This window comes from Polyodon spathula, chromosome 6, assembly GCF_017654505.1.
Source record: "Polyodon spathula isolate WHYD16114869_AA chromosome 6, ASM1765450v1, whole genome shotgun sequence".
Lineage (NCBI taxonomy): Eukaryota > Metazoa > Chordata > Actinopteri > Acipenseriformes > Polyodontidae > Polyodon > Polyodon spathula.
The window spans coordinates 41272495-41287647 of record NC_054539.1 but is presented as its reverse complement, the minus strand read 5'-3'; the positions used below and the strand labels follow the sequence as shown (position 1 = coordinate 41287647).

Here is a 15153-nt window from a genome sequence, read left to right as displayed (position 1 = left end):
CCGTAATCGGTTCCTTTGTTGTGGTTAATCGGAGGAAACAAGGACGATTAAACTGCAAGTGAAGTGTTGCTTATTCTCCGTTTATCTCTGCCACATGGCTAAATACAGATCTGGGAGCTGCCGCTTTAAGCCAGTAATACACCCGGACTGCACTGCACATGAACACACACCGGCACCACTGTTTCCAGCACTGCAGCTGAATTGAGAGCACGCACTGTCCGGAGATGTGTCTGTGGTTCATGTCTGTTTTTGTGTTTCGTGTCTGTGTTTTGCATTATTATTTCGAGACTGCATCCCTTTGTTTTACATGCTGACAATACCCATAGTTGGGTAGAGCCAGCATTATTATTTAAACAGTCAAGGAGACCGAAAAAGAAAAGAAAAGAACTTGAACTGTGAACTTTGTTTTTGTTGTTGTCTGGAGCACCTGCATTGCACTTTCACCTACGCACTGCAACCCACACGTTCACGGTCATCTTATTTTTTGAATTTCAAAACTAATCTCTTGTGTTCTTATAACTGATATTATCTTCGCTTCCTGCATCACATTTAACAACGTTTCTTTAAGTACATTTTTTACATTATTTCTTTCAGAATCATTTGACTTCATATTTATAGCTAATTTTATCTGAAATCCTAGAGGTAAAATATCACTATCTAAACATCTCCCTAAAAGGTTATTGTGACAGGTACACTTAGCTCTGTTTTCTGCTAATCTCCTCATTCTATTAAGTATCTGACTATCCTGGATTGTTACTGCATTCCGGACCTCCTCTTATTTTTTTTTAGTGGGAGAAAACCGCTTCAGCAAGTACAGTAGAATCTGCCAGAACTGGCAGACTCTGAGTCTACTGTAGATACTAATGAGAGCATAATAAATACAAAAGAAAAACAAGGGAAACACAGATCTTATCAAGAAAGCCGGGAGATCTAGTATAAATGGATTTGAATAAGTGAAGAATCGCTTTCTGGTTTGTCAGAGCCACCAGTGAAAGTTTTACTGCAATAAGTTATGCTTGTGAAGCATCCATACTATAATTTGACAGAACAGGCGATTTATTTGCACTGTGCGGGACTTTATTTTTACCTCCTTGATGCTTTTGCCCTGGAGCACTCACGGAATCACCGCTTATGCACTTATTACCAGTGATTAAAGCCTGTTTTTAAAACAAACTGATTATCGCTCATCAGTACTGTACTGGCAGGTGAAAAATGTCATTTCAGCTTTCAGTCACTTAAAATATTCTGACAATAATGAAAACAACACTACGCTACAGACAGTGAGTCCCAAACTTTAAACATGTTACTGCTGTTTATAGCCAGTATGTATTGCGTTATTATGTTTTAAACAACATATCACGATAATGTTCATTATGGTAATTGTTTATTTATTAGGTTTTAAAATGTTTAGTAAAACATGGCCTATTTTTTTTTATCTCGTTAGTCAACCAGCGCCCTTTGATAATGACATCAAACGCCTATAAGCTTCGCATCCCACACAGAGGAAGAACACAAACATAAAACGTCATTAAGTGAGCATTGCAAGGGAATAAAAATATCATTAAGTGAGCATTGCAGGGGAAATGAAGGGAGGTTTCAGTTCAGTGGCTGTTTTGTAAGCAATACGAATGCTTATTCCCCACTGCAACACCCCATTCGAAAACTGACTTTTTTTAACGCAAAAAAACGCAACGCAAGACCGAACGTGAGAGTGTATGTGTTCATTTGTTTTAAGTACTCGCCCAGAGGACTACTGAGACACAAACACCAACTAAACCTCATCAGATTTATTTTGCCTAATTAACGAGTGGTGAGCATGGGTTTCTAACCCTGTACATATTTATTTTTTTTACTTTCTCAAGGTTGGTGGCGTGGCTGTCTAATTCATTACCCTCTGAAAGTCTGGGCTCCAATCTAGCTCAGGTCTCAACGTGCACACCACTGGACATTAGTCCAGAGAACAAAACTACAACAGTCACTAGGAGAAGCCCAGAAGTGAATGGCAGAGCATGTTCAGGTCATAGTAGAGATGGGAAGACCTATGCACAGTGCCATTGTTGTTTCATGAGCTCTAAATTCCTTTGTAATAGGGACAAGTTGCCATGCTGCATCAACTCAGTGGGCAGGCTGAAAAAGAAGGTTAATTTCAGTCTGTAAATCTGAAAATAGGTCAGCAGTTAGGATGCTAATCTATTTTTCTTTTTATATTTTCACACATAGTGATCCAGCAAAGCAACCATGAAGACAAAGGAGCTTTCGAAACAAGTCAGGGATAAAGTGGTAGAGAGGCACAGAGCAGGAAAAGGGTACAAGAAAATTTCAAAGGCGCAGATTATCCCTTTCAGCATAGCGAAGTCCATCATTAAGAAGTGGAAAATGCATCATACCACCCAGACACTACCCTGATCAGATAGCCCTCCCAAACTGAGGAGCCGGGCAAGCAGGAAACTGGTTTGTGATGTCACTCTGAAGCCAACAATGACCTTGAGAGATCTGCAAATTTCCATGTCTGAAACAGGGGTCACAGTTCACACATCAACAATAAGCCGGTCCCTACACAAAGCTGGCCTGTATGGACAGGTGGCAAGAAAGACGCTATTACTCAAAAAGCCTCATCTTAAAGCATGTATGGAGTTTGCGAAAAAAGCATGTAGATGATACTGCAGACATGTGGAAAAAAGGTTTGTGGTCAGACGAGACAAAAATTGAACTTTTCGGTTTAAACTCCAAGCGTTACGTTTGGCACAAGCCCAACACTGCACATCACCCAGTCAACACCATCCCAACTGTCAAGCATGGTGGTGGCAGCATCATGTTATGGGGATGCTTCTCTTCAGCAAGGACTGGGAAGCTTGTCAGGATAGAGGGGAGAATGGATTGTGCAAAGTACAGACGAATCATTGAAGAAAACCTGTTTGAGTTAGCCAAGACTCTGCAACTGGGGAAGATATTCACAATTCAGCAGGACAATGACCCGAAGCACAAAGCCTCTTGAATACAATCAAAAATTTATGGCGAGACTTGAAGATTGCAGTCCATCTACGATCCCCTAGAACAATTTTCCTGTGAAGAATGGACAAAAATTTCACCATCATACGTGCAAAGCTAGCAGAGACCTATCCAAAAAGATTCAGCAGTAATTGCTGCAAAATTGCTTCTAGCAAGAACTGACTTAAGGGGCTGAATACTTATGCAACCAGTAAATTTCATTTTGTACATTTTCTTTGCAAGTGTTGCTGACATTTAACCTCCTCCTCATATAACAGTGTTCAGTTTAACCACTACAGCTTTGAATAAAAAAAAAGGCTGTTTGAAAATCTGTGCATACATTGTTTGTTTTTCAACAAAATGTGAAAACTTTGCAGGGGGGTGAATACTTCTGCAAACCACTGTATACTGGCTAGCTGAGTTGTGCCATATGTGAGAATATGATTTGCTGTGCATGATTCAGCACAGTCCAAACAAAATTACACATACAGTGTGTATTTTCTGTTTAGGTGTCTTTAGTTTCCAATATCTTGTTTGTACTTAATAATGTAATTTGAAAAGTTTGTGAGTACCTCCGGTCTATAAGCTGTAACTTGATACAGACCTCTATACTGTATTAAGAAAGGAAGCTCAAATCTCTACACAGTAAGCTATAGCTCCTGCTATATTTGACAGTGCATTTTAACTGTGAGCAGAATATAAAAAAAAATATATAATTCATTTTGACAAGTGTGAACTGTAAGGTGTAGAGCAGCAAGAGAAAGCTTCAACACATAAAGTGATAAAGGACTAACGTCTGTCCTGAGTAGCATGACAGCTCTACCAGAGTAAAAAAAATATATATATATATATATATATATATATATATATATATTTTGTTTTGTGTTGGGACTGAGGGAGGCGGTGTTGACCATGCACTTGAAAATGGAAGTAGCCAAACATATTAGCTTCATAATATTACCCTGTATAAATGTTTAAATAGTTATATCTCAGACAAATGTTATACTCAGAATACAACTCTATTTGCAGGTGTATTGGCTCAAAAAAAAAGCTCCAAACACATACTGTAGTACCAACATGGTCACTGGAAAGCCATGTCTTTCCTTTCCCATGTCGATCAATAATCCCTACTTTTTAATTCGTTATGCAAAAAATGATATCCCTGACATATTTGCTAACAGTTTCAATGGGCAGGGGTGACTGCCATCTCTCAGTCTGCAGGAGGTTCCTGACTGCCTACCTTAAGTTTGTGGGGATCAAAGGATCAGAACCATTTGCCTTTTTTTCTCCAACTTTACCAACATCTGAAAAGCTGCTTTGGGTCACTGTCTCTCCATTGTCGAACATCACATGTAGACGGAAGTTGACCACCTTAATCAGAATGAAAAATGCCGTCACAGAGCTGCAGTAAATTCCCAGTGCAACTGTGTTGGGGGGCAGAGCCTGGAAAAGAAGAGAAAGAGAAAACATTTAGGGTAAGGATGTGAAAGTTTAACATTTAAACAGGAAACAGAAATAAAACTAGTAAAAATATTTACTAAAAAATGATGTTATTTGAGGATCTTGGATTGACTTCTGTTTTTTTTGCTTAGGGTATCATACATTGTAAATCACTATAAATGTGTGTGTAATTTGCGTCACACAAAAGTAAAATAAATGATAACAACTTTTTACATAAAAGTATTTAACGTTTCATCTACAGCCTTACAAAGTATGTACAGTGCATTCTGTTTATAAGAATCACTAACACTGCATATAATGATCAAAACCACTGGGACAAAAATCATTCCTATACTATCCATTGTAAAATAATCTGCTTGTAAGAATCATTTTGGGGCAAACTGACTAAATACAATGATGTGTACAGCCAATAAAGCTGTTTTTGGATTTTAATTTGATCACTATTGCGTGATTAGGCTCGTACGCAGCATGGATCGTGCAGTAAGCTTGTAACTGCATTGTTTGTAATCAAACTGTGACTGCACCACTGCATTGTGCAGGTATGTTTTTTGTGTTCTCTGTTAGTGAAAATGTGTTTCAATAAAGTGAATACACATTCATTGAACATACTGAGTACAGCAGTGTTATTGTGTGATATGCATGTAGAGGGAGTGGGATTGCTTAAATGCAGTGGCAGTCTTGACAGTAAAATACTGTACTGTAATGTCATTTTAATTCAAAGGCCATTACATGTAACACCGCAGGGCAGTTAAACTAGGCACCCTCACGAGACGGTTGCTTCTCAAGTATACTGTAGTAAAATAGGATTCTGCAGCCTTGACATTTGTATACTATTTTTAAACTGCTGACGCGCAGAGGAGCTCTTGCTAACTGTAATGTGACGTAGACAAGGGCAGTGTAAATAATCAATTTAAAACTGGTGTTGGTTTTATTCTTCTTACCGTGCAGTGGGGAAACAACCACTAATAAAACAAACAAACAAAATAAACCTTGCTTTCAGTTGGAGAACTAACTAAACAATACTTTTCATACATGCGGGAACTCATGGCATCTAGTGGTCAGTTCATTACACTGCAGGACACAAAGCTAATCGGTCCGCTTTTAAGAATCAACAGCTTATAAGAATCAAATCATCCGGGACAGATGTGATTCTTATAAATGCAGTGCACTGTGCTCTGAAATTACATTTTCAGATTTCCCTTACTATTCCCTTACCTGTTTATGATATTTGCAATAAGTCATAGTATATTTTGAAGTCTGTATTAAAATGCTTTGACTTTCAGTTCAGGGGATGCTCTTTGGTTCTAGTTGCCTTGCCATAAACATATGTAGCAAGGTGATTTAAATCTTTAAGAGAAATAATGTGCTTCCCCAAAGAAACTGGCCTGAGCCCCATACCATTAGTAAATAAACAAATATACCACTGCTGCTGTATTAAAAGGGGAGCCTTAAAGAACAGGAGTTGGTGTTGTACGAGGGGCCCCTGGAAACAGAGTATAAAACACAATGTTTTGAAGGGACATGCTCTCTTTTTTCCTGACTCTCACCCTCACCAGGCGGGGTTAGAACGGGGTCTCAGTGTATCAAGTTTAATAAGAGTATGAGACGTTACACTTGGTTTTCATTTGTTTTTATTCAAGTTTCTGAATATATTTGCATTGAGTGATATGATCATTGAATTTATGTGTGCAAATTGTAGGGACTGAGTAAATAAACGGAGTGATTCATGATCTTTCAGTTTCTCAGCCTTCACTGCTTTTACCGTCACAAAGCCTCCGGACCACGCAATAGAACCGAACAAATAAATAGACAATGCAGAGTACTACAAGAAACATGGACAATCACTCAGGCTACAGATATGTAATGTACAGTAGGCTAGATCAGTCAGTGTCTCTAGTGCACAGCAGTGCAATGTGTAATTTGTTTGCAAAGTGGCAGATCACTAATCTAGCCTTGGTTACACATGGCAGGAGGCAACTAGAACTAAAGCACTTCAACACAGACTTATATGGCATTTTAGGAATTGCCATTTGAACCACTTGGAATAACTGCAAAAATCATATATTGAAATTTGAAACTACCTTAATTTAGGGAAATTGTGACATCTGATTTGTGAAACTGTGTTCTTAAGTGGCTGGCAGTATCAGGAAGCAAAACAATATGCAAATGATTTTACAACCTTGGTGATAAGTTGTTTAATTTGTTCATTCAAGGAAACTCATTTTAAAAGGTACTGCACCCGAGCAAAGTTTGCCCATGTTGTTTTTTAATGGAAAAGCACAATTGTGATGTTACAACTAGCCAGAAAAACAACAGGGTGGAGACCATAGTAATTAGCAGAGAATTCAATTTAAATAACCAGTATTTAAAAAAAAAAAAAAAGTCCCAACATGTTTGTAACACTCCAACGTTAGTCTTTATTTGAAATATAAGGGGTCTACTTAATTACAGGTATCTATACAGTAGTGGGTTTAAATGAATGAAATAAGGGAAGCAGCTAATTTCACACAATAACGTTAACCATAATAAGATTCACGGTTAATAAAAGCCCATTCTGTAATTATGCTGTTATAATCAGTAGTAGCTGTTTACAGCCATGTAGATTCTATTAGAACTCCTTGAGTTTACAGTCTTATTATGTACAGCTGTAAGATTATAAGGTTTATTATGTACAGGTCACCACAGGACACAAACTGGCAGTTTAATACAAATGATGACCAGATTTGAAAATATTAATGATGAAGAAAATGCTGCCAGAAGAAAAAAAAGAAGTTGAGTTATATAAATTTACTAAAAGTGTACCTGGAAGAAAATGGTGAAAACAAGATTTCCATTACATGAGAGTAGATGTTAAAACTTCATGCTGATCTGAACTCGGCTCTTGCCAAGATAAGCACCAACTAAGACATAGCTTTAAGCTACACTAATGTGATCCATCTGCGTCTCCAGCCATTGGCGTTTCCTTCCATCTGATGATATAAATATGCTTCTGCCTGGTGCTGATGGCTGAACTGTAATGCTGGCTCCAGGGATCAGCTTATTTAGCCTCCCTAGCATATCAGATACCAGTACAGCAACTCAACAACATACTGGTGAAATGCATCCTGTCAGCGAGGTGTCAAAACGGAGAAGAATTTGACTACCACAGCACCCGCGGTACGCTGGGAAGCAAAGACAGGTATTTAAAGCAACACAAATATGAAAGTTCAATTTACTACGGTATCCAAATGGACTTCACAAAAACAAAAGTCTAGTAAGAAAGCAAGCATTTTAAAAAACAAGGGAAGGGAAATTGTCATATGTGCTACTTCGTCAAGCTATTGTAAACAGCTACAACTAATTACAACAAACAAAGTGCACCAAAGTGTGCAATAAAATGCCTGTTAACCATATCTCGGGCTTCTGGTGACATGGATACTCAACCTTCAGTCTTGTCATTTATCTTACTACCAGAAACCCCAATACAATTACATGCACGCTTTGGTGTAGTTATATTATACAGCAGATTGCTATGGTCCAATGACTTATACATGGCCAAAGGAATTCATATAATGTTACATGGGGTGTCTAATCTCTGACTCATTCAGTTTCCAAAGACAAAGAAGGTACCTGATCCACTTTATAATTGTTACTGAGATTGTTTCTGTACATGTTTCAGAATGGATAAACACACTGCTATATTGCAATGTTACATTGTCGTTGGAAGGTCAAGGGGCATTCTTAAAACAGTTCTCACCCCCCATTACTAGTTGGAAATTCATTCTGTATAACAATCTGTTTACTGCTCTGGACAGTATTATTTTCTCATTATCTGCATTGACAAAATATTAAAATCAATGCTCAAGGAACCTATTATTATTATTATTATTATTATTATTATTATTATTATTATTATTATTTACTACACTGCTCCCTCGCTATAAGGCTCTCGGTTATAATGTGCCTCGGATATAACGCTCCTACAGCATATCCCCCATTCCCTATACTAGTGATTCATGCAATATTTCTACAGTAAACACAGTACCGATGTTACTCAAACTGTACAACTTCTCAGTTTAACTTCCGTTTCTGTCTCTCTCTTTTGATACAGTATCTGAACTGAAGAAAAGCTGCGCTGGCACTTTATAACACAGACATCTTATTCAGCATTCATTTTATTAGGCCTATTATGTGGTTATCTTTTCTAAATTATTTACTTTTTTTCTGCGAGAGGAGCTGTGTCTTTCTCCAGGAAACGAGATGCTGCAGCTTCGCTTCAGCCTTGCTCCAGCAGCCGAACCACTTTGCTTGTCTGTCGCTACGAACTGAACTCCCGACAGTTGTTTAACCAGGTTATTTACAGTTTAAAAACTGCTAATTAAAATGATCCACGAGTGGGACTCTTACCTTTTTTTTTTTTTTTTTTTGTAAAAAATATAAGCGTTGATTACATGGTGCTTTATGCGTGGTTAAATTCACGGAAAGTTACATTTTTGCTTTGCTATATGTGCATTATAGAGAGGGAGTTATTTTATTTTGTATTTTAGCCAGATGTGTATTGTTATGTGTCCCGCGTCACCCCCCATCTCCTCCCCTGTCGCATTATAGCGAGGGAGCACTGTATTATTATTATTTATTCTCATAGATACTGTTTGAAGGAAGATGTTGCAGTTAACACATCACAACAGCAATCTGCCATTTACAAATGATTACAAACTATTATGTTTCTTGTTGTGGTGTATAAATTATAATACTTTATATACATAACTGTGTCTGGTTACAGTGCTTTGCACTGTACAGAAAGTGCACGCAGCAGAAGATTCTGTGGAGAAGGTAGAAAGGTAGTTACTGATGTTCACCTTTATATCACAGTCAGTGGCATTCCAGGATCAGCATGGTTTTACATTTGTAGGAACAATTGCTAAAAATAATGCTGACTTGATTAGGCAACCAAAGGGCAAGTAAACTCAGACACATCATATGCTAAAATATACAAAGCCCAAATATGTCTAAGACTTAAAATAGTAATTTAGTCTTTTCATTAGGAGCAAAAAAGATGGTTAGATGAATTACATGGAAAAAAAATGCACAATAAAAGGAAAAAGTATTTTACACAGCACACAATTGCACGGTAGATCCCCTCATTTGTCCATTATTGGAAGCTGTGTGGTCCAGTGGTTAAAGAAACGGGCTTGTAACCACTAGATCTCTGGTTCAAATCCCAGCTCAGCCACTGACTCATTGTGTGACCCTGAGCAAGTCAATTAACCACCTTATGCTCCGTTTTTTGGGTGAGGTGTTGTTGTAAGTGACTCTGCAGCTGATGCATAGTTTGCACAAACTATTTTCGTATCTTGTAAAGCACTTTGTGATGGTGGTCCACTATATAAAAATAAAATATTAAAAAAAGAGAAAATAAAAACAGCTTATACACATTGTTATGCTTCTTTGCACAACTATATACTGTACTAGGCTTACTTTAAAATATGACAGGCAGTGACAACAAAGTGAAAACTCAGTGAATAAAGCACCAGATATCTTTTTTGCGCTGAAGTACCAAAGCCCCTCCTAGTGACTGAAATTTGCTGTGTTGCAGCATTTGTAAAAATTGAATTGTGTAACTTTAAAATACAATTTCCTTTTGGAGATTTAATCTGCAACATCAATAGGAATTTGACACAGATGGCCATATAACGCTGCCACCAACACATTATATGGTTATGATAATATAAAAGGAGCTGGTAATCCATTTGCTAGAGGTCACCATGCTAACACGGAAACAATATGGTGCTTGCCTGGAGGACTGACGGAAATATGATGCATACTGAATGAGTGGTGGCCTCTTGCCAGCGTGCACCACCTACAGGTAAAATACATATCGAATGGCTGCTTTCAGAGACCCTGATTAGAATTAATCTTGAACTAACAAATGTTACATTAGACAACATGTAGTCCAAATGTAGTGCTATCTGGGGTTTATAAAAGCAGCCGTATTCTTCTCTATCGGGCAATCATCTCACTAAGCCAGTTGGCAGGAGGCCAGATACAGTGTCGTTTCATAAAGTAATGTTAATTTGTCTTAATGACACGTTATACATATTTTTATGTTTCTTTACACAACTATATACTGTACTAGATACTTTAAAATATAAAACATGACAGGCAGTGACAACAAAGTGAAAACTCAGTGAATAAAGCACCAGATATATTTTTGCGCTGAAGTACCAAAGCACCTTTTCTTCATTTGAGCATCTTGCCATCAAGCTCCCCTCTCCCATGTTCCTCACCCTTGCTGTTATCTACCATCCACCTAAGAGCAACTCTACTTTTATTGCCGGGTTTTCAGAATTCCTCTCCCTCATCTGCACTTCTACTGACAAAATCCTACTCCTAGGTGACTTCAACATTCATGTTGACTTGCCTTCCTCTCCCCTAGTGGACGATTTCAACACGCTTTTGGACTGTCTTGGAATCTGTCAACGTCCCACCTCACACCCGAGGACACACCCTGGATCTGCTTATCACTAGGGTCCTTAATATGTGTAATCTCTCCGTCTGAGATATCTCTCTCTCTGACCATTTCTTAATCACTTCTAATATTAATCTCCCTGCTCCTTCCTCCGCTACAGATACTGTTATCTCCTTCCATTCCAAGAATCTGCTGAATCCTCTGAAAATCTCAGAATGTGTCTCTGCATCACCTCTAACTGGTACTCTCCCACTCTTACTCATATCACTGACACTGTTGCCCCACTTACAACCAGAACCGTCAAGAAAGATCGAAACTGCCCATGGTACACCCTCAAACTTCAAGTGCTTAAGTCTGCCTGCCGCAAGCTTTAGCGGAAGTGGAGGTCGTCTGGACTAACAGTGCCCCCTAGACCCCGTCTCTGTGCTTATGATCTTGCTCCTTCCATTATGCACACTGTCAGACCTGTCACTGGACTCTGGCTCAGTTCCTGCTGCCCTTAAGCTTGCCAGAGTTACGCCGCTATCAAAAAACCCTCCCTCAACCCGACTGATTTATCTAATTTCCGTCCCATCTCCAATCTCCCTTTTCTCTACAAAACTCTCAAAGGGGCTGTAGCCAGTCAGCTGATGAAACATCTCATAGATAGAAAATCTGCTTGAATCTCTAAAGTCTGAATTCCGGCCGCATCACAGTACTGAAACTGCTCTGTGCTGGATTGTGAATGATCTCCTGCTTAATGCTGATGCTGGTGCTCCCTCTGTGCTTGTCCTCCTTGACCTAACAGCCGTTTTTGAAACTATAGATTATGGCATTCTTCTTGACCACCTTCAGAAGTATGCTGAAATCTCTAGAGTCTTTCCTAAATGTCCTGTTACCTATCCAGACGTATGCAGTCTGTTTTCTATGCTGGACGCAGTGGTGTTGCAAAGCCAGTCACTTGTGGTGCTCCCCAAGGATCTGTTCTTGGGCCCCTTCTCTTCAATATCTATATGCTTCCCTTGGGTCACCTCATCCGCCAATACAGCCTCATGTTTCACTCCTATGCTGACGACACCCAGCTCTACTTAAAACTCGACCCTGGAAGCCCCTCTGCCATGGCCCGGCTCTCGGCTTACATTCAATACATCGAGGCCTGGACGTCTGCCAATTTTCTTCAGCTGAACACTAGCAAATCTGAACTCCTTCTAGTAGGATCTAAAACTCAGCTTAAGAATCTCAATATAGCTGCCCTGAACCACGGAAACTGTCTGCTGCTGCCTTCCCCCACAGTACAAAGCCTTGGTATTATGCTCGGTGTTAGGTATTAAGCTACTATCATGTATTTACTGTATTATGTGTTGTTTTACTATATAGCATGTATTATGCATTTCTCTGTATGTAAAGTATTATGGATTTCCTTGTTGTTACTGCATCTTGTAAAGCCCTTTGTGATAGTGGTCCACTATGAAAGGCACTATATAAAATAAAAATTGATTGACTGATACTGTCTATCAATACACTGTTGTCTAACTTCACATATTCCATTGCACCACTGTATTAACACAATCTGTTCAATGCAAATAATTTTGTACTAAATATTTCAGTTTGTCTTGCTCTCCTGAAATGTTTTTATGTTATTTTGTTTTACTTTACCATTGCAATAATAACAAACAAAAAACATTTAAAATGAAGTAAGTGCATGTTGGAGGGGTGGGCAGGAGCATAATTAGCAAAGTAAATACATACAAATATATCAGAAATGGTGAATGAGGAAAATGTAATGAAAGATGTTTTCCATATTACAAAGTCACTTGGAAAATGCAATTTTATTTTATTCTGATAGAGCAGGGACAGTTGATTCAAGGAGCAGGTGTCAGACATCTCCTTTAAACATTAAATTGTCTTAGCTGTAACTGTAGTAGTTCACATTTGATTTAGTCTCACACATACATTATGAGTTTTGTACTGTACTGTATAAATAGATCTTTCATATAATATCCATTTAAAAATGTGTGGCAAGTGTACCCAGTTTACCCCTGCATTTATGTTGTACATTTAACAAATAAAATTGAAAGCATCATTTGTTTATTATATAGATACCAGTACTATATTATACTTCTTTATACAAATTGTTATCACCAAACCCACAACTGTTAATATTTCTACTACAACTGCTAATTATTATTATTATTATTATTAGTAGTAGTAGTAATAGTAATAATAATAATAATAATAATAATAATAATAATAATAATAATAATAATAATATAATGCTGGAATATCAGTGTAGTTCCACAAGTATATATCTAGGGCTATGCTATCAAAACCTCATGTGGACATTTAAAAAATTACGTTACTCTAGTATTTCGTCTCCACATTCTACTGGACGTTGACTGCAGGTGACTGGTGCTTATTTGTGGGGTGACTGCCACGCGACTGAACATGCTGTGATATACAATGCGGGCAAAAAATGCGACATCCCAAAGATGAATGCTTGCTGTAATGTAACGTGGTTTTCACACTGTGCTATGATAAACGAAATAATTGTAACCTAGTCAAACATCTCCATCAATGCATTTTTATTTAAAATCCCAATGGTTACATGTGTAGACTGTATTGGAATTGAACACAGTGCGACAGCTCTGTCGAACACGTTCAGGCACGTTTTAACATTGATTTTTTAAAGATATAAACTAGTTAAGTTATTAAGACCTGTGATAAACATGTTTTTACTCACCAGATGCAGTGATAAGGGCAGAATCACTAGGAAAACCCATAGGTAGAGATGACATGAGTTGTTAAATTTGTCTTGCTCCGGGTCATGGTACCAACCCCCTGTCAAGGATGCCCACACTCCCTGCCTTAGAGTTTGAAACACCTGAGAGCCCATGATTACAATTCTTTTCAGCTCTGATCAAATCCTAAATTGTACTCTTTGCAGATATTGCTGCCTAGGACGCTGCCATGTTACAGCGGCTTTTTTTTTTTTTTTTTTTTTTTTTTTTTTTTTTACCAGCGTCCTCCTTTCATTCTGATACGAGGGGGTTACTCATCTCGGTCACGGTGCATTTTTTTCTACTTCATAGGCAAAGCCGTGATGGTGCTGCTGCTGCATTAACTGAGCGAAATAGCAGCAGACACATCTGCGATTCCTGCGTCTGTTTGCTGTGCATACTGTCTTACTGGTAACATATGTTAAAATAAATAATTAAATACTTCACATGGAACTGCTATTGAATGCAAACTTCTCATAACTGCAAACCAGCCACCAGCTGTAAATATTTTGTAAAATAAATAAATACCTCCACTATTTGTTTTCAAACACCCTTTCCCTTGACAAAGTTACGTTGAACATACCGAAACGTTGGGAACTTGACTCTTTTGAGCGCGCATATTATTATATATATATATATATATATATATATATATATATATATATATATATATATATATATATATATATATATATATATATATATATATATATATATATATATACGTACCTGTATTACAGCTTGGCTGGAGTCACTACCATGATTTAAAAATGTGTATATATTAATATGTCCAAAACAAAGCACACATCCATCATGCATGTGATAAACACTGACAACAAATACAAATATTATTTTGTAAATATTTTGCTGAAGTTACTGAATTGTGCAGTTGCACCAATAACAATGCTACTCATTCTAATAAAAGATAAAAGCTTGGTAAGTACTATTTCAATGGAGAAAGCTACAGAGGGAATACATTCGCGCAGGAGGTGTGGCCTCTGGATTAGGGACCAAGTGTGTTATTGTCATTGGTTGTGTTATGTCTGTATCTGTCTGGTGTGTTTTCTGTGCTCACCTGCAAACTAGACACTGCAGTCCTGTAGTTATAGGTAGGTTAATTAGATTTAAAGCTTTGTTTACATGAAAAGAGCATGCTGAATACTGCAATATTCTGAGTATGTCAGTTCCTGTGTCACAGGTAATAAGACTTTATTGTGCAGCATGTAAAGCTTAGGTGGTGTCCTATTGCAAGTAACTTAAAAAGTGAACTTATGTCATTGTGGCAACTCCCGTGGTCTGCTATTGAGAGGCAAAGACTTTTTAAAGCCTCAGTAATTACACAACACTACTTTTTTTCTTTTTTTTTTTTGTTATTTCATTTATTGAATTTTAATTTCGTAGCAAAATAAACACAAATAAATCAGAACACTGCATCTTGAATAAATTAATATGGTTCTGAAAACACAGGAAATAAACGGTGAATAAGATACAAAAAAAAAA

At 37.7% G+C, this 15153-nt stretch overlaps 1 protein-coding gene across 1 annotated transcript in view; it reads right to left on the bottom strand.

The window, feature by feature from the left end:
- Positions 1-13844, bottom strand: part of pcnx2 (pecanex 2) — a 149816-nt gene extending 135972 nt beyond the window's left edge. Inside the window, exons 1-2 of the mRNA XM_041252858.1 lie at positions 13617-13844; positions 4229-4431 (exon numbers count right to left, since the gene is read on the bottom strand). Of these exons, the coding sequence (XP_041108792.1) occupies positions 4229-4431; positions 13617-13769 (356 nt within the window). The 5' untranslated portion in view covers positions 13770-13844. The remainder of the gene's footprint in view (positions 1-4228; positions 4432-13616) is intronic.
- Positions 13845-15153: the final 1309 nt, after the last annotated feature.